This window comes from Gopherus flavomarginatus, chromosome 1, assembly GCF_025201925.1.
Source record: "Gopherus flavomarginatus isolate rGopFla2 chromosome 1, rGopFla2.mat.asm, whole genome shotgun sequence".
In the NCBI taxonomy this organism is placed as follows: Eukaryota; Metazoa; Chordata; order Testudines; family Testudinidae; genus Gopherus; species Gopherus flavomarginatus.
Genome location: NC_066617.1, coordinates 31639173 through 31666702, shown reverse-complemented (window position 1 = coordinate 31666702; position 27530 = coordinate 31639173). Strand labels below are relative to the sequence as shown.

Here is a 27530-nt window from a genome sequence, read left to right as displayed (position 1 = left end):
AGGAGATGCTCTAGTTCAATCACAAGATTATTGATCTTAATATCAGAAAAAGATGAAATTCTTTGGTCTGTGTTATGCAGGAGGTCAGATTAGAGCACAGTGGTCCCTTCTGGGCTTAAAATCTCCGGATGCTGATTGAGGCATTGAGGTGCTACTAAAAATTATGTTTCATGCAATCTTAATTTAGCTGCCTTGTATGCATACATTATGATACTGTCTTTAATTACATTAATCACATACTATTTTCTGCCACTCAGGCAGCTGTTCAATATTTCATTTGTTCTCAATGTTCAACTTGTGGCTTCATGCCCAATTTACTGCATACCATTCACAACCTCAATGGAACAAAAATATTTTTTTTAAATGTCCCCATGGGCTTTTCTATGGTACTCATCATCACAGTATCTAAGCACCTCAGAAACAATACACTTAGCTTCACAAAAGCCCAGTGGGGTGAGGAATTACCATCCCCATTTTACAGATAGAAAACTGCAGCTCCCACTGACTTCAGCTGGAGTTAGGAGTCCTCTGCACTCCCCGGCTATTGATGTCTCAAGTTTTGCACCCAGACAATTAAGAACTCATTTCCGATTACCTGTGAAAGTTCTCTTTGCAACTCTATGTTATCCATTACACATTTTCAGTGTTCTGCAGCAAATAAGGCAGAGGGTCCTCAAATAAATCTCATACACTTATGAAGGCAGACGTTGTGTGGAAAAAGTAATATGTTTATGCAATTCAAAGATTAATGCCTACACACAAGAGGGAAGAATTAAGATTGCCAAGGCAACATTAATTATTTTTTGTGTGCTTGACTCTGAAGTGTTAATGTTCTTTAATATCAGTTTTTATTTACTCTCTTTTTGGTAAATAAAAAAATTCTATCAATGTGCAACTAACAATTGACCCAGGGATTATCATGGGTCTGGACCAGGACCTACAAACCCCTATCAGCTGAACTAAAAAAAATAGATCTATTAGCTGAAAGCAGAAGTAGGCAGTCATCCTCCAGCCACAAGAAGAAGGCATGTAACACACTGAACTAGTGGGTTACATATGCAGGAGTAGTGCCATTTCAAGTCAGTATACCTAACCACAAAGGTCATAGAGTCTTTATGAGAGACAGGGTGGCTACATAGGAAAGATCTGGGGGCTCTAGCCTCAGCTGCTTCAAAATGACATTTGAGGTCCACAGGGCTTGGGAGCGTGCAGAGAACTGTTGGAATACTCAGGAAATTCACATCCAGTGTTGAGGGGAAAAAGAATTCCACTGTGCATAAGCAAATGGTGATTTTCTGTGGCTTATAAACCACAGCAAAATCTGAAGAGATTTTTACAGGAACAGCAAAAAGACACCAACCCCAGACCTCCCAACCTACTAGATTTCAAAATCTTACTTCAAACCCATGGAAAGTGTTAGGTAACCTTAATACAATGTCACCAGCACTTCAATTATAATTATAAATATAAGTTACATAAATGTACACATAGTTTTGCTTATTTGCTATCAAGAATGAAGCAGAAGAGCAGACAAGATTTATTGAATTGTACAGGCTATACCTGAAAGTCTGTACTAAATCATACACCTGAAAATGCCTTGTACCATTTGTCTAATGGGAAAAGGGAAAATTCATAGCATTTCCCAAGGAGAATAATTTTTTTTTTTAAAGCAGCAAAGAATCCTGTGGCACCTTATAGACTAACAGACGTTTAGGAGCATAACCTTTTGTGGGTGAATACCCACTTCGTCGGATGCATGTAGTGGAAATTTCCAGGAGCAGATATATATATATGCAAGCAAGAAACAAGCTAGAGATAACGAGGTTAGTTCAGTCAGGGAGGACGAGGCCCTGTTCTAGCAGTTGAGATGTGCAAACCAAGGAGGAGAAACTGGTTTTGTAGTTGGCAAGCCATTCACAGTCTTTGTTTAATCCTGAGCTGATGGTGTCAAATTTGCAGATGAACTGAAGCTCAGCAGTTTCTCTTTGAAGTCTGGTCCTGAAGTTTTTTTGCTGCAGAATGGCCACCTTAAGATCTGCTATTGTGTGGCAAGGGAGATTGAAGTGTTCTCCTACAGGTTTTTGTATGTTGCCATTCCTAATATCTGATTTGTGTCCATTTATCCTTTTCCGTAGAGACTGTCCAGTTTGGCCGATGTGCATAGCAGAGGGGCATTGCTGGCATATGATGGCGTAATATTACATTGGTAGACGTGCAGGTGAATGAACCGGTGATGGTGTGGCTGATCTGGTTAGGTCCTGTGATGGTGTCGCTGGTGTAGATATGTGGGCAGAGTTGGCATTGAGGTTTGTTGCATGGATTGGTTCCTGAGCTAGAGTTACTATGGTGCGGTGTGCAGTTACTGGTGAGAATATGCTTCAGGTTGGCAGGTTGTCTGTAGTCAAGGACTGGCCTGCCACTCAAGGCCTGCTATGGGCACCCGCATGGCCCCACAATATGCCAATATTTTTATGGCCGACCTGGAACAACGCTTCCTCAGCTCTCGTCCACTCACGCCCCTTCTCTACCTACGCTACATTGATGACATCTTCATCATCTGGATCCATGGGAAGGAAACTCTGGAAAAATTCCACCAAGATTTCAACAGCTCCCACCCCACCATCTACCTCAGCCTGGACCAATCTACATGAGAGGTCCACTTCCTAGAAACCACGGTGCAAATAAGCGATGGTCACATTAACACCACCCAATACCGAAAACCTACCAACCGCTATGCCTACCTTCATGCCTCCAGCTTCCATCCCGGGCACATCACACGATCCATTGTCTACAGCCAAGCACTGAGGTACAACCGCATCTGCTCTAACCCCTCAGACAGGGACCAACACCTACAAAATCTCCACCAAGCATTCTCAAAACTACAATACCCGCACGAGGAAATAAAGAAACAGATCAACAGAGCCAGACGTGTACCCAGAAGCCTCCTGCTGCAAGACAAACCCAAGAAAGAAACCAACAGGACATCACATACAGTCCCCAGCTAAAACCCCTCCAACGCATCATCAGGGATCTACAACCCACCTGGACAATGAACCCACACTTTCACAGGCCTTGGGTGGCAGGCTAGTCCTCGCCAACAGACCAGACTTCAAAGAGAAACTGCTGAGCTTCAGTTCATCTGCAAATTTGACACCGTCAGCTCAGGATTAAACAAAGACTGTGAATGGCTTGCCAACTACAAAACCAGTTTCTCCTCCCTTGGTTTGCAAATCTCAGCTGCTAGAACAGGGCCTCATCCTCCCTGATTGAACTAACCTCATTATCTCTAGCTTGCCTGCATATATATACCTGCCCCTGGAAATTTCCACTACATGCATCCGACGAAGTGGGTATTCACCCACGAAAGCTCATGCTCCAAAACGTCTGTTAGTCTATAAGGTGCCACAGGATTCTTTGCTGCTTTTACAGATCCAGACTAACACGGCTACCCCTCTGATAGTTTTTTTTTTAAACGCTTAAAAGAACTTTCTTCAAACTGAACTACCATTCAATTTCTTCTTGTTGCTTTAAACTGCCAGACATTGAAAATGTTAACTCCAAGTTAATTTGGTACATTATTTGGATATAACATATTTTATGTAATTTTTTTCCTTTGGGGGGCTCACCTTGAGTCACTTATATTAGAAAAATAGTTATACACAAATCAGTGCTCCAGGGGTGGGTTAGTAAGATTGAAGAAAAAAAATCAAACAGGTATGGAATCATCATTTTCCTCTCTTCCCTGCCATTTTCAAGCGCTAGATGCTCCAAAAACACTGGGACAAATATTGTATTTGTCACCATAGCAATACAAACAAAACTCTGTGGAGCACTCTATTTTTTATATGCTTAAATGAAAAATGATCGGTGATGTTCATTGTTTGTGTCTTAAAGGAAATTATTGCTAACTCACAAATTTATTTGAGCAAGTGTAGCACTAACATCTATTCTATTGCTAAAAGTAAACAACAATTGAATTGTATACGAAAGGGCTACAGCATACCTTGTCCAAGTTTGCTCTCTTTTTGCTAAGAAAATGGGAGCTAAGAAAAAGGTTGGCACTAGTATGTGGAAAGGTTATTAAACTGGTTAAACGGTGTTTGAAAACTACTTGAGCAGTTTTTCAAATCAGCTGAAACTGATGGCAAACAAAACACTAAGCTGAAAGTGTTTCTAGAAACTTTTATTTACAATCTTTATCTACTGTAGGCATTTCTACTGTCTCCATCTGTGATGGGGTCTCTGGGGTGCAACCTGGACAGTAAGAATGCTATGCCCTTCCTCCCACCCACCTGAGTTGCCTCTCATACTGTGATGCTGATGTCAAGCTACAAACCTCTGACTGGCACTGCAGTCACACAAACATCCACAGGCAGAAACACGCCCAACTGAATTACAAGAATATTCTCCCAAGCACTCATGAACCAACAATAGAGAGGCTCCAGCCAATTCTCCCCAGCTTAAAGGAGCCTTATTGAGGGTGCAGGAACAAATCATCCTGATGTGTAGAAAGACTAGCAAATATGGCAGGCGACCAGCTTAGTTTAACAGAGAAATCTTCGGTGAGTTTAAACAGAAAAAAGGAAGCTTACAAGAAATGGAAACTTGGACAGATGACTAGGGCGGAGTATAAAGATATTGCTCGAGCATGAGGGACGTAATCAGGAAGACCAAAGCACAATTGGAGTTGCAGCTAGCAATGGATATGAAGGGTAACAAGAAGACTTTCTACAAGTATGTAAAGCAACAAGGTCAGGGAAAGTGTGGGACCCTTACTGAATGTGAGAGGCAACCTAGTGACAGATGCTGTGGAAAAAGCTGAAGTACTCAAATGCTTTTTTTGCCTCAGTCTTCACAGACAAGGTAAATTCTCAGACTGCTGCACTGAGCAGCACAATATGAAGAGGAGGTAAGCAGCCCTCAGTGGTGAAAGAACAGGTTAAGGACTATTTAGAAAAGCTGGACATCCACAAGTCCATGGGGATGGATCGAATGCATCTGAGGGTGTTGAGGGAGTTGGCTGATGTGATTGCTGAGCCAGTGGCCATTACTTTTGAAAACTCATGGTGATTGGGGGAGGTCCCAGATGATTGGAAAAAGGCAAATATAGTGCCCATCTTTTAAAAAGGGAAGGAGGATAATCCGGGGAACTACAGACCAATCAGCCTCACCTCAATCTCTGGAAAAATTATAGAGCAGGTCCTCAAGGAATCCATTTTGAAGCACTTGGAGGAGAGGAAGGTGATCAGAAACAGTCAACATGGATTCACCAAGGGCAAGTCATGCCTGACTAACCTAATTGCCTTCTATGTTGAGATAATTATTCAATACTGGATGTTAAAAAAAGTTTCAGTACACACTACATAAAACAAAAATACTACATCACTTTTAAAGTTTACAGCAGCATTACTCAACAGTGATTCATTATACTTGTTAATGCAAAAAGACAACATCATTGTTTTTTCCTCTGACAAAGTTTCACTGGTTTCTTCAGGCTCAATTTTCCCATGGTCAGGCTCAGATACCCTGCCCGACACAGAGCCTGGCTCCATCTTGAACTGGGGAGGGGGAAAGGGAAAAGAGATGACAATGACGGCTAGCAGTCATACTGTACCAACTGCCATCCACAAGGCAAGGAAAGGGGATGCTAGAATGGCAGGCAGCTCATTACAGAAGCAGCATGTCTGGGGGTCTGCCCCAGAATGGCTGTTTGCCTCTTTGGTAGGCTTGCCTCAGCTCCTTAAGTTTCATGCGGCACTGCTGCGGGTCCCTGTTATAACCTCTGTCCTTCGTGCCCTTGGAGATTTTTTCAAATATTCCAGCATTTTGTCTTTTGGAAGGGAGTTCTGATAGCACGGATTCGTCTCCTCATACAGCGATGGATCCAGTACCTCCTGTTTGGTCCATCCTCGAGCTATTTTGTGATTCTGGGACTGCATGGTCACCTCTGCTGATGAGCTCTGCATGGTCACCTGTACTGATCAGCTCGCGACACTGGGCAAACAGGAAATGAAATTCAATATAGTTTGCAGGGCTTTTCCTGTCTACCTGGCCACTGCATCTGAGTTGAGAGCACTGTCCAGAGCGCTCACAATGGAGCACTCTGGGATAGCTCCCAAAAGCCAATACTGTCAAATTGCATCCACATTACCCCAAATTTGACCTAGCAAGGTTGATTTCAGTGCTAATCCCCTCGTCAGGTATGAGTCCTGAAATCGATTTTAAGAGCCCCTTAAGTCGACAAAAATGGCTTCATCGTGTGGACAGGTGTAGGGTTAAATCGATCTAATGCTGCTAAATTCGACCTAAACTCGTAGTGTAGACCAGGGCTAAGAAAAAGAAACTCAAATAAAAGTGTGAAATAAAAAATTTAGACCTAGCCCATGCCCCACACATTGCAGAAGTGATTCCTTATTGCATGTTACGTGAAACTATTAACATTTCCACTTGTCCTGATACAGTGAATTTACCCAGAGGAAGTAATTACAGTAGTCACGGAGGGAATTTATCCAATTCTTTTTGTGCTAATAATTGAGAAATAAGACAGGTACTGTGGTGTGACACATTATAAGCCTGAGGCAACATAAGTGATGAATTAACAGTTCATGCCCCGATATTAACAAACTACTGATGCCAAAATTAATTAAAAATGAATGTTTAACTAAGTCCATGCCATGAGATTGGGTCACATCCACATCCTCCTAATACAACTTTCACATTTACAATCATGCATCTTAAAAATAAAACAAGTTCACACTAACTGATACAACGCCAAATTCTAACAAGGCAAGTTGTTAAACATCTTTCCAATTCCATGTTTACAATTACAATAAGATGTTTTATAATAGGGTATTATTGGGAAAACGTTCTCAATTGGGTGACATTTTACAGATTCCATAGATTTTAAGGCCAGAAGGAACCATTATAATCTTCTAGCCTGACATCCTGCTTAATATAAGGTACAGAATTTCACCCAATAATTTCCTGTATCAGGTTCCAAAACTCCAGCCAGTCCTTATATGACTGGGATTGTATCATTATGTTGGCCTTTAAAACAAAAGCTAGATACATAATGGTTATCCATGGAGGTTGTGGAACCTCCATCATTACAGTTTGTAAGAACAGGTGACATACAAACACCTGTGGGATGGTCTAGGTCTACTTCATCCTGACTCAGCACATGGGGATGAATAAATGACCTCAAGGTCCCTTCCAGCCCTACATTTCTATGATTCATATTAATCTAGATTGGGGTTTTTAACTGACTAGTGATTTCTAGTACATCAGTTTTTGGATGCTCAACTTAAGATATCTTAAAGGCCCTGATTTTCAGAAAGTGCCAAGAACTCACCCTGTGAAAATCAGGCCCTGTTAAGGGGTCCCAGTTTGGGTACCCAAAAATATACACATCACTTTTGAAATTCTTGGCAACATTGTTAAATAGGAGGCTAGAAGTTAACAACTTTTAAATCTTCCTTAGTAGAATGTTTAAAGAAACAGCTAAATGCTTTCTAATATATTGAACATTTAGGAACAGGTAAACATTGCTAATCACCTATTTAGAAAAATGTATTCATGTACACAGTTCATCCTTAAGCAATAAAATAGCAGGGTTCAACAGAACAAATTATGTAAAGTTTCCTAAATAATGTAGGTTTTGATTTGGAAATTGTTTGCAGCACCTCTGGCCCTGGTATTATATGCTTAATCAGTGAAAAAAAAGCTTTCTTACTAGTAATATCTTTATTCTTACCTAAATTAGTACCTTTTGTTATATTTTTCTGCAAGTGTTAAGAGAGTCTGTAACCTACATAATAAGTTCAGTCCCTCTGAGGTAAAACATGCAAAGCTTTGAGAAAACACGTCAGATCTACCGTGTTATGAAAGACCATTGAACAATTTTTATTTTGTGGAACAAAGTTTTAATAAATTGAGTGTCTGTATATTATGCCAATGAGACCGGAGAAAAGTGTCAACATGGAAAAAAATTGCTTTTGTCCTGGGTATTTACTTCCTCTTTTTATAGATATGTAAACGCAACATTAATAAATAGCAACATTTTAAAATGGAAAAATATCTATTTTACCTGTTGATGAGATAAATTAACATGTTCTTTAAAGAAGATATGACTGCTGCTGATCTTTGTGGGATCTTGGAAATGAGAGAAATCATTCCCCCTCGCCCCCTTAAAACAAGCTATTATAGTAGATTTATTCATAACAGGTACATAATTTCCCTTAATAAAATCCTGTTTTGCTCCACTGACAAGATGCCAGTTATCCTACTAGCTTATCAGTATCCTGCTATAATGTAGTAGCAAACATTTACATTGTGTATATCCCTACAACTAAATAACCCATCTGAGAAAGAAGCCTTGTGGAATGCAAATGAAGAACTTTAACAGAAAAGTACTAATTTCAAAGCAAGTGGCCATTGTGTGTGATGACCAGATGTCAAAGACTCTAAGTGGATTCCTCAGTCTCCATCATCAAAGGAAAAGTCTGTGTGAGTAGTGATACTGTCAGCTTTGTTTTCTGTGAGAAGAAGCTATAAGTATGGATTCAAGGAAAGATCCTTCATCTCTGGACTGTTTGGACTCTTACAGGGCAGAATAATTGAAAGAGAAGACAGAGGTCCCCAGAGATATTCTGGGTAGCCCTGAGAGGCTTTTGGAAAACTGGCAGGTTTGGTATTATAGACTGACTCACCTGTACATATATTTTACCTGCTTTAACCTCTCAATAACTCACTTCTTTTTCTTAGCTAATAAACCTTTAATTAGTTTTCTATAGAACTGGCAACCAGCATTGTCTTTGGTGTAAGATCTAGAGTACCAATTGATCTGGGGTAAGTGGCTGGTCTCTTGGGACTGGGAGCAATGTGATGTGATCTTTGGTATAAGTGACCATTTATCAAAGACCAGTTTGCCTGAGTGGCAAGATAGACTGGAGTGGCTATCGGGACTGCATCTGACTCCATGGTAAGACTGGTATAGTGATCCAGGAGTTCACTTGTGTTACTAGCTTGGTAAAACCTAATTATAGACAAGCCACCAGTTTGAGGTGCATGTCCTGAGGTAGGCACACACAGTTGTGAGCCACTCCAGACAGCATAACATTTTACCTCTATATTTGGCACTGATGCACCAATACTGTAATATTGTCTCCAGTTCTGGTGTCCAAAACTGAAGAAGGTTGATAAATTAAAGAGGGTTCAGAGAAGAGCCAGAGAATGATTAAAGGGTTAGAAAACATGCCTTATAGCGATAGACTCAAGAAGCTCACTCTATTTAGCTTAACAAACAGAAGGTTAAGGAGTGACTTTATTAGACTTCATAAGTATCTATATGTGCAACAAATATATTATAATGGGCTCTTCAATCTACCAGAGAAAGGTATCACATGATTCAATGGCTGGAAGTTGAAGCTAGACAAATTCAGACTGGAAATAAATTATAACTGGCAGAGTAACTAACTATTATAACAATTTACTAAAGGTTGTGCTGGATTCTTTATCACTGACAATTTTTAAATCAAGAGTGGATGTTCTTCTAAAAGCTCTGCTCTAGGAATTATTTGGGGAAAGTTCTATGGCCTGTGTTACTCAGGCGATGAGACTAGACTATCACAATGGCCCCTTTTGACCTTGGAATCTATGAACTCAGAGTGCCAGGATGGGGGAGAGGGAGGGGAAAGCTAGCCCTGTAACCATGGCACCTACAATTTAGCAAAGTGACTATTAATAATGTTAAAAAAAGTATGCTTCCATAACTAATGTCTTAACAAACAAAAGTTTATCAAACAAGAAAATCTATTCTTCTACTCTAGTCCTTTCATCCTAGGAATTTCAACGTATTAAATAATTATGTGGACTTTTATTCATCAAATTAAAACATCTATTTTACAGTTTCCCACGCATCTTCACAAGGTTAAAGAGCAAAGAACCTACAAGCTTACCTCCAATTTTAGCTGTCAGAGTATGTTCTGTGACCAAACAATTAATTGTATTGTTTAACGGTAGTGTTACAATTGTTTCCTAGTGGTCAAAGAAATCTTTCCTCTATGCCCATTTAACTCTTTCATGTAACGCTGCATTTTTGCCTAAATCCCTGTTACAAAATATGCAGCTACCGTGGAAGTAATCTTTTTAGAATTGTATAATCAGTTCTGAAGTTGAAATAGCGAAAAACCAGACTTTTTTCCTTTTTAATTAAATGAACTCTTGAATACTATTAGATATTCTGAAGGCAGCATAATTTCATTTCGTTTTAATCACATTATGAATATGTCTTTTATATTTACATATGCTTATTTCCTATCCAAAATTATATCAATATGACTACCACATAACATATGTTCCCAGATAGCACAAGTTGTGTGGTTAATGCATGTGCACACACAAAAAAAAAAATCAGGAAATTCAAAGTGGTGTTTCCCTGGCTGCTTCTCACAAATGAACATGAAAAATCAGAGACTATTCACAAGCTGATTGCACTACATACTCAACCAATCTGACCTTAAATTGAACTTGCTATCTAGATGCTCTTCTTTCAGTGTTGCTGGGTTATTCTCCACCCACTCTGAAGGGACACATTTATAGCCTTTAACAAGCATATTCCTTCACCAACAAATTCTAGCACTGAGACTAGTAGCAGATTAGAGATCACTGTCATCTTGAGGGAAGTAAACCTCACAGACTATTGTCCAAACATATTAGGTAAACAGAATTACATCACTGAACAATCTGTCCCAGTGGCACGGCCACAGGCCATGAACTAAGTGTTGCCACTTTCACCATAACAATCAAAATCTTCCCAGTCCTCATCATCCATGTAATCAAAACTGTCATTGTGAAGACAAGAAGCCTTCATTAATCAAGGCAGTGCTCCCTGCTCCAATTTATTCAATGTCACTACAAAAGTCATCTCTCCACCTTCACTATGTCACCTCCCTTAAATCTCTTTAATGAATTATTGAGAGAAGGAGTAAGCCTACTTCTTCAACTCTACAGAACCTTACCTCTTCATCTTTGCTCTTCGTTCCTATTTCCCTCAGTCCTTCCTCCTGCCAGTTCCTTTTGGCCCATTGCCATTATTTATGCTATACATAATAATCTCTACTTGTCAGCCAAGCAACTGCCCAAGCTTACTACTTCCAGGAATCTTTCAAATCAACCACCTCTGCACATGCTCTTTTACCTGATGTCTTGTGCTCCATCTCACCTATGTCTTGTCCATTAGTTTGCAAACAGTTTGGAGCATGGCATGTATCTTGTTCTAAGATTGTACAACACTATGCAAGTTTACAGTGCTATAAAGCTGACTTAACAATACTGAATTTATTTGGATGACATATTTCTTTCAAATCCAAGAAATATTCTTGCTTTTACAGTTTCCTAGAATTCAACTGAGCTCCTAAATGGCATGGAAATTGGGATTGGAAATCTCTAACTTCTGGAAACTGACCTGAAAGCCAAGTTAGTTATTCTCAGTGGTGTAACCCAAGTACAAAAGAATGTACTTTTTGCCTTATTGAAGGAAAGTCTGATTGCCTCTTTCTCTATATTTTTAAAACCTGAGCTATAGCTGTAGCTAGACCAAAATGAATATAGTTATATATTAAGGATTGCCATCCAACTCCAATCTATAGAAGATGATTGGTTTGAAGCAACTGGTGTATATTGATAAGTATTCTGAAGACTGATGAAGACCAAATTTCCTTGATTTACTATTTTCCAAAGTTCTGGTTTGAAATTTTCTGGAGATTAAGAAACTGTTCGTACATTTTTAATTCATACACTTTTCCTTTAGTGGGGTGGGCATAAAGTTGATATGCAGAAGATTTATTGTACTTTCAAAGGCCTAGTTTTCTTTTTCAAAGGATCTAACACCTTGTTGAAGATTGCGCTAACCAAAAAAACTTTAATGCAAGTTCTAGTTATTGAAAGAACACACCAAATACTAATATTAGCTTTCATGAAGTGAACTCCGGCCCATTCCTACTGATAATGACTGAACAAATAACAGACTGACATCAAACTTGTCTTGTTACAGTGAGTAGAGTCATACTAGTCTCTACTGTTGTTCTGTTTAGGAAAGTCAACAAAAAGGCAAACGTAGAAATGTGCAAATATGAACTTTCATGGTGAATGCCTGAAAGATGTCTTGTCTTCAGAAGCAGCCTTTAAATATATGTCTTTTCTTCCTTGGCTATAAGTAAAGAGGATTTTGTTCTGGAATGTAATTTAGTGCTGCATCACATCCTTCCCTGAAGAACATCTGACCTTTAAAGGGCAAAGTAATTATCCTTCCTTTCCAGGTTAAATTTCCAGACCAAGGGTTTACTTACAAAATGCTACCTTAAAAACCAGGGTTTACAGCTAGATTTTGTGAAGATAGGAAAACAACATCTATACATGACACTCCAAAAACTTTACTGCTAGGGAAATGAAGTCTTAGAGAGGATTCTTCATAGCAGTCAGCTACACATGATCTATTCTCCAATACTACAGAATAACTTTTGGAAGTTTGTCTTACTTGTGAACAGATTTAGGACCAACATTTTAGCACTGCTCTAAAATATATTAGAAATAGAATAAATATATCCTTTAAAATATACAGTCTTCACCTTATTTGTCTCACTGAGGACATGACCATTATGCTTATTATACAGTGCACTTTTCAATGAAGAGCAGCGATGTGGTAGACAAATTAAGCCAGCCTTTCAAGGGCATGTCAACAAATGGAAGGAACATCTGAACAACTTTTTATTTGCTGCCTTGTTTATCTACTGTTTACCATTTTAGATGTGTTAACTGTCTAACACGTTCCACATTCATGGCGAAATTACTGCAGGAGTCATTTTCTAATTACACTATCTCACAATATGCTGCTTAGTGATTTCCCTAGACATTTTTGGGGACATCAGACATCTTCATATTTCATTTGCATACATTCTCAGAATTGTAGGTCATCCAACAGTGTTGTTCTTTGGCTTCAGCTCAAAGCCAGTCAAAATCTCTTACAGACTATGTGTTATCAGATGGGTAAAGTTCTGCTTGTTTCTTTCAAGAAGACTATAAAGAAAATGGATCTGAATTTAAATTGTTGAAAAGCCAAGAATAAAACTGAAATTCCCCTGTAACCAGGACATTTTTCTGCCTGAGCCTCATAAAGTATACACGCACACCAAACTATATCCAGACCTATGCCCTTCCTGGTATTTGGTTTTGTGACAGACAACAAAAGCTTCAGGCTAAGCTGTTTACACAAACCTCGCTGTTCTTCGGTTTTCCTTAAATAGCCCTAGTTCCTTCTGTCAGAGACACCAACCCATCTTACACCATGTTAAGCGATAAGATCCACCTAACAGCATGAGTCTGCAATAATTACTGGGTTGTACATACGGTTCTAACCCCTCAGCAAGGGTGACATAAGGAGCCGTGCATCCATAATGCAGGATCATAGAAACACCTCGCTCCAGTACACTCAAATTTAGCTGATGTCCATAGCAGCAAGCACACTAATATCTTTTTGGGCTGCAGGCCTGCCACACAGTGCAACTTTCAGTAATGATAAAGGCATTCAAAAGGGAACTAATGGAAGAGTTACTTTTAAGAATTAATGAACAACACACCTCTAGGACCTCTCTGGAGGACTAGTTTAAAATTGTTGTAGCAAAACACCACAGACTCAAAGAGTGACAGAACCTAAACATGGTCATAAAAGAAAAGTTACAAGAAATAAAAGAGGGGGTACTGGAAAACTCTGCTCCTGCAAAAATATTGGCAAAGTGCAGCTTGATGATAGAGCAGCTGGAGAACGAAATGGTAGCCAAGAATAATCATGTATTCAGGGTACTGGTAGAGAAGAATTCCTGACCCAATTAACTTTACAGGAAAATCTGTTGCAAGCTGAAACCAAGTGAAGATAAGGAACTAACTTACAAGAAGAAAGAATGCACCAGCTCTAAGCAGGCGAACATATAACCCAAGAATGGAGATGGGAGTGCCCGTTTTGACTCTGATGACCAGGAACAAGTTGTGAGAGAAATCAAGGATTAATCAGCTACACCATTTCAGAGAGCAAAAACACTTCTCATTTTCAGCCCAAAGCCAGGCCTGAGTTCAGAATGTACAAAAATTAACAATCATTCTAGGCTGAAGGAGTAAGAGAAAGAGGAAGAGATGGATGCCTCCCTCCCGTTTCCAGAAACAACGGACTTATGGAGAACACATTTTATCATTACAGACACAAGTAGACTGTTAAGCAGAGAGCAAAGGCCATCGCTGGATAGTCTGCTATAGGAGCAGAACATTAGACTGATCACCATCTACTGCAATATTGTTGAATTTTGTAGATCATTCTGGGTGAATTGCTCCCAAAGGCAGAGGTGCAGTGCATCATGTAAGCCTCACAGAGTGTTACAAGGGAGAGCTACACATGAAGTCACCATGGTGGGGAGACCTCTGCATACCCACTGTGTCTTCCCGAGGTTGTCACATAAGGTGTGATTTAGGGCAGGCCAAGGGAGGAGTCTAGAGATGCATAATTATATAGCAGCTCATGCAAAGTAGCACAGAGGGTGATGCAGTCACTGATCTAGTCCACAGGTGGGAGGAGGGAGGGAGGGGGAGGGAAGGGAAATGGGGGAAAGAAGGGATTCTGTTGCAGTCCCATACTGAATCCAGACTCTGCAATCTCTCACACATCATCCATGTAAACTCCAGTTATTCAGTCTTCATGCAGATAACACTTTCAACAGGATCCTGAATGAAAGTTAAATGTGCTTGGTTTCATGTTTGATTTCACTCGCAATATGTGCTTTGCTACATCTGTACTTTTTATATTCCTTGGAACTAGGAGTGGATACATGAGCAGGAGCAATGATTTTGGGTACTTTCAGCAACTCCCATACCCAAACTCCCTCCCAGACCCTGCATCCCTAGCCCTGATCACCTCCCCAACACAGTACAGTACTGTACAGTACATAATGCCTTTTGTTTGCCCCCAAAAATTTTTCTTGGAACCTAACCCCCTGCATTTACATTAAATCTTATGGAAAAATTGGATTTGTTTAACACCGTTTCACTTAAAGTTGCATTTTTCAGGAACATAACTACAACATTAAGTGAGGAGTTACTGTACTTGAATTTATAAAGGCTAACTTTTTTAAACCAGTGGTTCTCAACCTTTCCCACATATGGAAACCCGAGCCCTGCCACCCACATATTAAGCATGTATCTTAGCTTTGTAGTGCACCCCGTGCCATGGAGCCCCAGGCAGTTGCCATCCCCTAAAGCTGGCCCTACATTTGCAACAACCCTAAACCTGTCCTGTGACGCCCCCCTCCAGTTAAGAAACACTGATCTAGATGAGACGATGTACCCCATGGAAAACCTCTGAGTATCCCCAGGGGTACACATACCACTGGTTGAGAATCACAGTTTTAAACCATGCACAAAAACTACTACAGTTAAAATAGCTTTGAAATGTTTGCTTTGGAGTGTGATTTTCAAGTGTGTAAGTCAATTACCCACCCCAAGTGCCACTGAGTTGACTTGTACTCCTGAGTTATACACTTTTGAAAATCCCAACCAAAATGCACATGACTCCAAAACCACTTCAAACTGTGTAACCCGTCGCAGACGCCAAGCCAACAGCAACAAAGTAATTTGATTATGTACTATCAGACAGGAAAAATTTTAAATACACACTACCACCAGGTAACTCCTGTTGCACTTCCCACAAGCTCTGAGTGGTAGAAGTTGTCTCCTTGGTGATTTCAGAAATAATGATTTTCAAAGGTTGTCTTGTACTTCTTGCTTCCCTACATAATTACTATACACCTCTATCCTACTATAACGCGACCTGATATAACACAGGTTCGCATATAGCACGGGAGCAGCGGGGCTCGGGCAGTGCTTTAAAGGGTCCGGGGCTCCATCTGCTGTGGGGAGCCTTGGGCCCTTTAAATCATCGCCGGAGCCCTGTTGCTGCTACCCCGGGACTGCGGCAGCAGGGCTCCGCTGGCTATTTAAAGGGACTGGGGCTCCAGCTGCTGCCTCAATTTTGTCTTTTCCTACATACCAATCTTTTTTCTATAAATGATAGAAATAAACATCCAAAATAGATATATTTAACTTAAGTATAAATCTACTCATGTCCATCTCACAATATACAGATTATTTGTGAACTATATGCCTTGCTTATTCCTTCTTTAAATATACATTTCAAGTGACAACATAAAATCTTAAAATATATAGCTTCATTTTTTCCTCACTTAAAAAATAAAATCAGGATAGCATTTACAACAGCATCTTCAGTTCTACAGATTAATTTCTTTAGACTTAAACTATCAATATGATAATACTTGAAATATTTACAAGATCAGGAAAAAACATTAAATTACCACAAAGTACAATTTCCTGTTATTTGCCTCCTTAGTGACATAGGTGGACAGAGATGCCAAGAAATTTCTAACCTACCTGCTCCAACTTCTTTTTCTTCCTCTTCAATGTTGTTCTTGATACTATCATATTCCTCATCAATTGTCTGGTTGCCACGTATCTGAGACAGAATTCTCCGTGCTTTCTGAGTTTGGCCTTTCTGAATCAGCCAGCGGGGGCTTTCAGGAAGAAACAGGAAGCCAAAAAACTGTATAATTGCTGGAACTGCTGAGAGGCCCAGCATGTACCTACAAACAAACAAAAAAATATCTTTAATTCAAACTTTAAAATGTCTCACATCTGCAAGTTCTCCAGCTCCCATTAGCCACTTTCTGAAAACACATCCTGCAGCTTAAATAACCAAATGGGTGAATGTATGCTTCACAAAAGCAGCTTCCAGAATTTTCAATTAGAATCAAAAGGAATCTTGAAGAGACTGTCGTGCTGCTTACATTTAACTTGGGTGTTAAAAAAGACAAATATTCACTACAAAGACTAACTTGCAATTTCAGCTCTTTACAAAATAATTACTTTACAACACATCTGTCTTCATGGCCGCACTTCTCAGCACCACCAATAGAAGACTCACCATTATCATTGCCATTCCTACAAGGCAATTCAAGTTGATGGCCCCAAAATATAAAACTCCCCCAAGAAGTTCCCAGGATGTTTTAAAAAATCCCAGGAGATGGAGAAAATAGCCTCAAAAACAAATGCTACGGCAGTCTTAAAAATACCAAATTCTTCACTGGGAAACCCTTCAGAAAACGGGAAAATGGCAGAAGTGCTAAATTACTTCTTTGTTTCAGTTTTCACCAAAAAGTTTAGTAGTGATTAGACGTCTAACATAGTTAATGCCAGTGAAAATGAGGTAGGATCAGAGGCTAAAATAGAGAAACAAGTAGTTAAAAATTACACAGACAAGCCAGATATTGTTCAGTGTCCAGGGCCTGATGAAATATATCCTAGACTACTCAAGGAGCTGACTAAGGAGCTATCTGAGCCATTAGCGATTATCTTTGAAAAGTCATGGAAGACAGGAAAGATTCCAGAGGACTAGAAAAGGGCATATATAGTACCACTCTATAAAAAAGGGAAATAAGGACAAACCGGGGAATTACAGACCAGTCAGCTTAACTTCAGTATCAGGAAAGACAATGGAGTAAATAATTAAGCAATCAATTTGCAAACATCTAGATGATTGTAAGGTGATAAGTAACAATCAGCACAGATTTGTCAAGAATAAATCATGTCAAACCAATCTAATAGCTTTCTTTGACACAGTAACAAGCTTTGTGGATGGGGGGAAGTAAAGATATATCACATGTAAGGCTTTTGATACTGTCTAATGAGCTTCTCATAAACAAACTAGCGAAAATCAACCTAGATGGAGCTACTATAAAGTGGGTGCACAACTCATTTTAAAACCATTCCTAGAGAGTAGTTATCAGTGGTTCACAGTCAAGCTGGAAGGACATATCAAATGGGGTCCCACAGGGATCAGTTCTGGGTTCAGTTCTGTCCAATATCTTCATCAGTAATTTAGATAATGGCACAGAAATACACTTATAAATTTTGTGGATGATGTCAAGCTGGGAAGGATTACAAGTGCTTTGGAGGATAGGATTAAAATTCAAAATGATCTGGACAAACTGGAGAAATGGTCTGAAGTAAACAGGATAAAATTCAATAAGAACAAATGCAAAGTACTCCATTTCAGAAGGAACAATCAGTTGCACACATACAAAATGGTAAATGACTGCCTAGGAAGGAGCAATGCAGAAAGGTGTCTGGGGGGGCATAGTGGATCACACGCTAAATATAAGTCAACAGTGCAACACTATTGCAACAAAAAAAAAAAACACAAGATCATTCTGGGATGCGTTAGAAGGAGCACTGTAAATGAGATGTGAGAAATAATTCTTCCATTCTTATTCAGGCCTCAGTTGCAGTATTGTGTCCAGTTCTGGGCACCACATTTCAGGAAAGATGTGACCAAATTGGAGAAAGTCCAGAGCAGAGCAACAAAAATGATTAAAGATCTAGAAAACATGACCTACGATAGAAGATCTTTAAAAATGAGTATGTTTAGCCTGGTAAAGAGAAGATTGAGAGGGGACATTATAACAGTTTTCAAGTACAGAAAAGGCTGTTATAAAGAGGAGAGAGAAAAATTATTCTCTTTAACCTCAGATGATAGGACAAGAAACAATGCTCTTAAATTGCAGCAAGGGAGGTTTAGGTTGGACATTAGGAAAAACTTGCTGTCAGGGTAGTTAAGCACTGGAATAAATTGCCTAGGGAGATTGTAGAATCTCCATCACTGGAGATTTTTAAGAGCAGGTTAGACAAACCTGCCAGCTATGGTCTAGATAATATTTAGTCCGGTCATGAGTGCAGGGGACTGGACTAAATGACCTTTTGAGGTCCCTTCCAGTCCTATGATTCTATGCTGGGATTACGAACACACATGATAACACAATAGACACTAAACACTAGTGTAAATCAGGACTAACTCCACTGAAATCTATGGAATTGAACTGGTATAAAATCAGCTACAGGGTAATCTGGCCCATAATTTCTTCTATTTCCCATGCCTAATGGCTTCATTCTTATGGACCAGAAGGTGATTTAAGCAGGTGAGGATACTTCCCTCTGAAATGCTTGGAAGATAGGATGCTCATCAATTTTAATCCAGATGGCTCACAAGAATGAGCCTGGAGGTAAAAGCCCCACATGTCAGCAATCGCAGTAGCGAAGAGTCTTGAGTTGATAAATACCCCAAGTCCTTACCTGGGCTATTTACAATATTGTTTTGGGGTTTTGTTTTGTTTTTTTGAGGGTGGGGGGAGGGAACTTGGGTTTGTCTCTTCAGTGAGAGGAGGAAGGGGAGGAAATGATAAGAGAAAATTGGTTATAGAGAGAAGGGACAAATTCTACTTCTGATGCTTGAATCAAAATAGAATTCTCCTCACTCTCCCATAGCCATATTGGTTTTTCAGGGCTTAAAAGTAACACACTTATGTTGTGTCAGTAAAGCTGCTGTGAGACTAAATATACACAGGAGTAAGGATCTATGGAGTAGACATTTACAATTTTCTGACTATATGCACAAAAGCAACAGAGAAACTTCATTTTAATTGACACAGGACCCACCTATGAAAAAAAAAAAGTTCATTTCTGACTTTTGGAAGGCAGTTTGCCTCAATCCAGCTCTGGAGCCTTTAAAAGTCCAATTCAAAACAACATCATCATCCATATGTGGAGTTGGAATTTACTCTTCCATCTACAATACGCTGGCTGAGCTAACATTCTGTGATCATCTCCAGGGTTGTGGTTGGGAGAACTAGCTAGGCTGCCAATGCTGGAACCCCGTAATAATTAACAACTTAATGTCATATCTTGCCCTGGCTACATGGGGCAATTAGAACAGAAGACAAAAGTAAACTGACACTACGGAGTCCTAGGGTTCTGATCTATGTGCTTGCTTATTTCTTCTGTTTTATTTCTTCTAAAATAAAATGACAGACATGAGTAATAATAAATAATGTATTTGCAAACACAAATATATTAGTTTTCAAAACAGTAAATCTGAAATACCATTACATATTTCTAGCACACTGCACTGAAGAATTATAGACTATAAATGATCCAATCATACATATGTCTAAAACAGACGCTTGGCTCAGCTGTGAAGTGAGTTTTTTTCCCCACACTGAATCCAGGATATTCCATAACATCCAAACTTAAAGCAGATTTCCACTTATGCATAACTAGTTTTCACAATTATATGTACTCAAAGTATTTCTGCACATATTTTTGTTCAGAATATACTCCAAAGCATCCCCATGTGTATGAAGTTCATATAGTTTTCTGGCTTTTCAGCATGGTAATGAAAAAGTGTTATTTAGCTCACAAAAAGGTCTTTCACTTAAAATATCACCGTAGGTCAGGCAAAGGCAGACGTCCTCCAGTTTCATGACCTATCTCAAAAAAATCTTAAAGAATAAAATGTCCTTCAGCTTTTCTAGCCAAAGTTTGATTTGTTTAGAAATTATGGATATCCAGGAAGGTAACAGCATAATTTAAGTAATTTGGTTTTTTTAAATTCATCTTTTTACTGTACGTGAATCCACTACATGATCAAGCATTGGAAGAAACCTGAAGATATCTGAATATTTTATTTCAAATGGTCCTGGAACCACTCTAAATGCAGCTAAAACCTTGTTCACTTCATTAGTCATCTTGACTGTACTAGCTGCAAACAAACCCCTAGTAGATTGTTTACACAGCAAAGTTTAGTATACAAACATCCTCACACCCTGAAATAATTCCATTAGCTAACAGAATTAACAGTGGTTATTTTAACTGGACCTGAAAAACAAATGTTTTTCAGTCTCAAGGTGCATGCTTCCAGACAGGGGGTGGGGGCAAAAAAATCTCATTCTTGGACATTTTGCAAAGTACACTATAAAGATAAAACAACCAAAAAGTGGGGAGAGGGATTTACAGTGAACCAGAAGCTGGACATGAGTCAACAGTGTGCCCTTGTTGCCAAGAAGCCTAATGGCATATTGGGCTGCATTAATAGGAGCACTGCCAGCAGATCGAGGGAAGTGATTATTCCCGCTCTATTCAGCACTGGAGTATTGTGCCCAGTTCCGGGCCCTTCCACTACAGAAAGTATGTGGACAAACTGAAGAGAGTCCAGCAGAGGGCAAAGAAAATGATATGGGGGCTGGAGCAGATGACTTATGAGGAGAGGCTGAGGGACCTGGGATTATTTAGTTTGCCGAAGAGAAGAGTGAGGGGGGATTTGATAGCAGCCTTCAACTACCTGAAGGGGGGTTCCAAAGAGGATGGAGTTAGGCTGTTCTCAGTGGTGGCAGATGACAGAACAAGAAGCAATGGTCTCAAGTTGCAGTGGGGGAGGTCTAGGTTGGATATTAGGAAAAATTATTTCACTAGGAGGGTGGTGAAGCGTTGGAATGGGTTACCTAGGCAGGTGGTGAAATCTCCATCCATCCTTTGAGGTTTTTAAGGCCCAGCTTGACAAAACCCAGGCTGGGATGATTTAGTTGGGGTTGGTCCCGTTTGGAGCAGGGGGTTGGACTAGATGAACCTCCTGAGGTCCCTTCCAACCCTGATATTCTATGAACTATCAGGTGGTAAATTCCAAACCTTATTTGTGAGTAGACTGCAGGAAAGATGCTGAAAGGACAAGTAGAAGGTCTAGTTTGGCAAAGCAAAATAAGCTATTTGGTATAACTGCATCTACACTAGGGCTTTCACCGGCTTACCTATGTTTGCAATAAATAAATAAATAAATAAATCATACCCCTTACTACAGTTATACTAGTAAAACTTAAGTGATGTCTGAGCATTCAAGTGAGAGCTGTGCCATACATACCCTACAGCTGTTGATCACCAACGTAAATAGACCTATGAGCATCAGATTAATTACCAGGTAAGGCAGATATTGTTTACTTCCACCTACCGATGGATCTCCACCAGATTCCTACTTTTATCTTTTAGTTAGTTTACTATAATCTTTATATTGTCATTTTTCCTCTAAGTAATACAAATAATATATTTAAAAATATCAATAGGTTTGATTAGCAATACTAGGCAAATCATTGATTTTTTTTACTTTGTAGGCAATTGTCAAAAAAAATTGTTTTGGGTCAAACTGAAAAGAAAATTTTGAAATATTCTGGCAAACTGAAAAGTTGGAAAAAAAAAACCTTTGAGGCAAAACCAAGTGCTTCATTTTGAATATTTATTAAAATGTTTAATTTTTAAAAATAAAGTTTGAGAACATTTTGCAGTGAAGTCATTTCAACTAAAATAATTTTTTATTTCATTTAGCTGTTAAAACAAAACATTTTGATTTTTTTCTGAATTTTTGGGTTTTCTTTTAAAACCAAAACAATTTGGCAAAATAGACACAAATTCGCAAAATGTTTTGGGATCACTGAATCTACATTTTCTTCTACCACAAAATAGTTTTACTCGAAATTTTTCACCCAGCTGTATTAGCTAGGTTCCTGGCTCCCAGGTGTGGCGATGTCAGAAGTTTGTCAGGTTCTTCAAAAAGTATGTTGCTCCAGAATGGAATGAGTGTGCACAAGAACAGTGGAATACTGTAAAGAAAAAAGATTTCCTACTGTAATAATTTTAAATATAGCAGAAAATGGGTGTTGAGAATGAGGGCTATAACTATTATTTTTCTGAATATTAGATGTACCTCATTTTACCTGCTTGATAGTATTCTGTCTGACTGCCTGGAGTTAAACGAAAAGAGGCTGTTGGGAGGGTTGGGGGAACAAACAGGAAACAAAATGACAGTGGTAAGGTCTCTCCAAGAAAAATACCAAGGGTCCTTAAGAGAACAATGGGGGACCTGTTCATTGGGAAATGCCTACCAGCCTGTCTCCAGCCAGGTTAACAGTCCTATTTTTCCAAGCCCAGAGTCTAAAATCAAAGGACTGCTAAGGCCAGGTCTGCACTACAAACTTCTACTGTCATAGTTACTTAGGTCAGGGCTGTGATTTGTAACGGACATAGCTATGCTAACAAAAGGCCATAGGGTAAATGTGGTTATACTGGCAGAACTTCTCCATTATAAATTGCATCCACACTAGAAGCACCTTGCTTGTATAGTATACCGGTGAGGCTATACCAGCAAAATGCTCCTAGTGTAGATCCTCAGCCATTAAAAACCTCTGCCTTGAAACTAAGGCTTTGTCTGTGCTACACATTTTGGCATTCTCCACTCCTCTGGGACATCATCCATCCCCCATGAATTTTCAAAGATAATCGTTAACGGGTCTGAGATTGCTTGAGCTAGTTCCTTAGGTACCCTACAGTGAATTTTATCAGGCCATGCAAACTTAAATACATTTAAATATTCTTTAAGCTGTTCTTTACCTGATTTTGGCTTGCATTCCTTCCCCCTTGTCGTTAATATTAATAGTGTTCAGAATCTGGTCACAATTCACTTTTTTAGTGAAGACTGAAGCAAAACAGGCATTAAACTCATCAGCCTTCTTGATGCCATCAGTTATTAGCTCTCTCTTCCTGCTAAGTAGAGGACCTACACTTTTCTTCATGTTTCTTTTACTCCTAATGTATTTATAGAACCTCTTCTTATTGCATTTTACATCCCTTGGTAGATGTAACTCATTTTGTGACTTACCCTTTCTGATTTGGTCCCTACCTGTTTGTGCTATTCTTTTGGTTTCCATTTTTGTAGAATACACCTATATATAAAATGTACAAGGTGCTCTCCATACGCATAGGAAGACAGTCCCTGCGCTGAAAACCATAGTGTTAACACACCACACACACAGTTGAGGAGTTATCCGCTTTCCCCTACTAGTTCCTAACGAAACATTGGGGAAGCCATGTTGGAGACTGGGGACATTTCCTATCAGAAGGGTGGAAAGGTGTACTGATATTCACTTCTGATGAAACCCCAGACTGCTTAACTCCTAGCAGACAGAAAACCCTTGTGATGCCTGGACTAGTGATCTCTGCCTGTCCAAGCCAAGTCCATTTAAGGGGACCCAATCCCAGGCGTTAGGTAAATAGCCATTTGGCTTATGGTTAATATAGTTTTGGCACAAATACTAGTAAGGTAAATGGTTTTATAACAAGACAGGCATTTAGAATCTGCTCAAAAAATTTAAAAGGGAACTACTGGCAGAACATGAAGAAAATCAAAGGTTAATTTATCTTTTACTTCAGATCAATAAGTTAACAGAAGAAAACTGAAAGCAGATAACTGACACTTGAAATAAATTGGAATGGTAATTTACACTTAAATAAGGTCACTGTTCTGAGTTACATGCAACTGTACTTTGTTCTTCTGTCTGATTTAAAAATTAAAAAAAAAAAAATCCTGAAACTGTAAAAGCTAATTCTTCAGATACTGACAGAGGTTTTCCAAACATGCCTAGCAATTCATTTATTTGCTGGGAATTGTAAGCTATGCAAAAAGTTTAATTTAGTTGCATAATTATATAAAAACACAGTCCAGATAAGAAGTCCTTTCATGCTTGTTAGACATACATTCTCAAAGCATAATAAAGCCCTTCACATTTGCTGTTCATTTGCAGCTTTTATTTTCCCCCAATAAATAAGCAGTTAACTCTTTGATTTAATCTTAAATAGAGCACAGGATCTGGTCCAAGAAGGGACTAATTAAGGCTAAGATTATGTCACAAAGGTCACGATTTCCAGAGACCCCCATGACATTTTCCGCTTCAGTCCCAGGGCAGCGGGGCTGGAGTTGTCAGCTGATGGGGGGCCTCCCATGCGGGCAGCAGTTGCTGGACCTTCCCTCCCCTCCTGCAGCAGGGCTCAGGCTCAGGCTCTCGTTACCCTGTCAGCCCCATTTTTCCAACAGTTATTTTTAGTAAAAGTCAGGGACAGGTCACAGGCATCCATGAATTTTTGTTTATTGCCCGTGACCAAAATCTTAGCTATAACTAAATCGCTCAGTAATAGAGACCAAAATGCAATTAAATTCAACATCCTTAGGTGGGGTGGGGGGTAGGTAAACTAGTAAAGTGGAAATTTCATGGAACAGTCACAAGACTGACATGCCTGAAAGCTGCATGGAAGTGTTTTAAAAACATCATAATAGAGGCTCAAACTATATGGAAAAAAAAATCCACACCACCACCACACACAGCAAAGAGACCAAAAAATTGCCACTATGGCTAAACAGAGTCAAAAAAAGGCAGTTAGAGACAAAAAGACATCATTTCAAAACTGGAAGTCAAATCCTACTGAGCAACATCGGAAGGAGCATAAACTCTAGCAAGTCAAAAGTAAAAGTATAATTCAGCAGCCAAAATAGAATCTGAAGCACAACTAGGCAAAAAAAAAAAAAAAAAAAAAAAAAAAAAGTTTTTAAGTACATCAGAAGCAGGAACCCTGCCAAACAATCAGTGGGTCCACAGGATGATCAAGATGCCAAAGAAGCACTTAAGGAAGAAATGGCTGTTGCGGAGAATTCTTTGCATCAGTCTTCACTGAATAGGACATGAGGGAGATTCTCACACTCCTGAACCACTGTTTTTAGGAATCTAAGGATATCTAAGGAAACATCCCAGACTGAGGTGTCAATAGTGGAGGTTTTGGAACAAATTGATAAATTAAACAGTTATAAATCTCCAGAACCAGATAATTTTATTCATTCAAGAATTCAGATATGAAATTGCAGAGCTACTAACTGTGGTATGAGCTTATCACTTAAATCAGCCTCTGTACCAGATGCCTGGAGGATAGGTTATGTAAATACTCCAAAGGTAATCCTGGCAATTAAAGGCTGGTAAACCTAACATCAGTCTCAGGCAAATTGGTTGAAACTAAAAGTAAATAACAGAACAACCAGACACATAGATGAACACCATATATTGGGAAAGAGTCAACATGGTTTTTGTAAAGGGAAAATATGCCTCACCAATCTGTTACAATTCTTTGAGGCAGTCAACAAGCATGTGCACAAGGGTGATCCACCGGATATAGTGTACTAGAACTTTCAGAAAGCCTTGGTGAGGTCCCTCATCAAATGGTCTTAAGCAAACTAAGTAGCCATGAGATAAGAGGGAAGATCCCCTCATGGATCAGTAACTGGTTAAAAGGTAAGACACAAAGAGCCGAATAAATGGTCATTTTTCACAGTGGAGAGGCGTTAATAGCGGGGTTTCCTCAAGGAAATGTACTGGGACCTATGCTGTTCAAAGTATTAATAAATGATCTGTAAAAGCGGGTGAACAGTAAGGTGCCAAATTTGCAGAGGATACAGAATTACTCAAGATAGTTAAGTCCAAAGCAGACTGCAAAGGGAATCTCACTAAACTGGGTGACAGGACAGCAAAATGGAAGAAGAAATTCAAGATGATAAGTGCAAAGTAATGCACACTGGAAAATATAATCCCAACTATACATACAAAAATAATGGGGTCTAAATTAGCTGTTACCACACAAGAATGAGATCTTGGAGTCATCATGGATAGTTCTCTGAAAACATCTGTTCAATGTATTGCAGCAGTCAAAAAAAGCTAACAGTGTTAGGAACCATTAGAAAAGGGATAGATAAGACGACACAATATCATAATGCCACTATATTGTACACCCACATCTTGAACACTACATGCAGTTCTGGTTGCTCCATCTTAGAAAAGATATATTAGAATTGGAAAATGTACAGAAAAGGGCAGTGTAGCGAAGTGAGACTCACTGGTGAGGCGACTCCTGCTGGTCATCTTGGGAATTAGCTCTTTTCAGCCTTCGGCATGCTCCCTGCCAGCGGGTGTCTGCCTCAGGCCCCGTTTCCCACCCGGACCTCAGTGCCACTTTCCTCAGGGTTCTGCCCACCACAGCACTCCCACATACTGGGTCTCCCCTCTCAGGGGAACCCCCAACCCTCTACACCCCCATTGCCTCAGTGGCTACTGCCAGTCGTCATCTAGCCCCTTTCTCAAGGGGCAGACTGCCATAATGGCCACTCATCACTGGACCAGCTGCCTCTGTGTATTCCCAAGCTGCAACCCTGCAGCCCCAGTACCTTCTTAGGCCTTAACTGAGGCCTCAACCTGGGGAGTTGCCAGGTTGGAGCTCCCTGGGGCTCCTTTGTCCTTCCCCAGCACTGCTCAGCCTCAGGTACCCTTGCTCCTTCAGGCAGCTATGTTCTTCTCTCTCCACAGCTAGAGAGATTCCTTCAGCTTCTGGCCCACAGCCCTCTTATCAGGGCCAGCTTGCCCCTAACTGAGCTGGCCACAGCTGTGGCTGCTTTCAATCCCTGTTCTTCAGAAGGTGGAGGCCGCCTCGTCACCTATTTCTTTTGTTTTCCTGCAGCAGGCCCTGCGAGAGGGTGCTCCCTGCCCACCCCTCACCCCGGATATTTTTATTTGGCCCCTATTCTGCGAGCCTCGCTGGCCTCCCTGTTCTCACACTGGTGTGCAACCAGTCCGGTTCCTAGAGGCCAACTGTATACGCTCATGCTCCACACACTGCATTTCCTCACCCTTGCGTCCCGCCCTGACACTAAATGGCGGGACTATCTTCCACCT

At 39.8% G+C, this 27530-nt stretch overlaps 1 protein-coding gene and 1 long non-coding RNA gene across 2 annotated transcripts in view; one reads left to right on the top strand and one right to left on the bottom strand.

Moving 5' to 3' along the window:
* Positions 1-27530, top strand: part of LOC127042904 (uncharacterized) — a 347285-nt gene that overhangs the window by 184677 nt on the left and 135078 nt on the right. The window lies entirely within an intron of this gene.
* Positions 1-27530, bottom strand: part of SLC2A13 (solute carrier family 2 member 13) — a 366744-nt gene that overhangs the window by 232313 nt on the left and 106901 nt on the right. The window contains exon 3 of the mRNA XM_050936208.1: positions 16486-16694. Within this exon, the coding sequence (XP_050792165.1) occupies positions 16486-16694 (209 nt within the window). The remainder of the gene's footprint in view (positions 1-16485; positions 16695-27530) is intronic.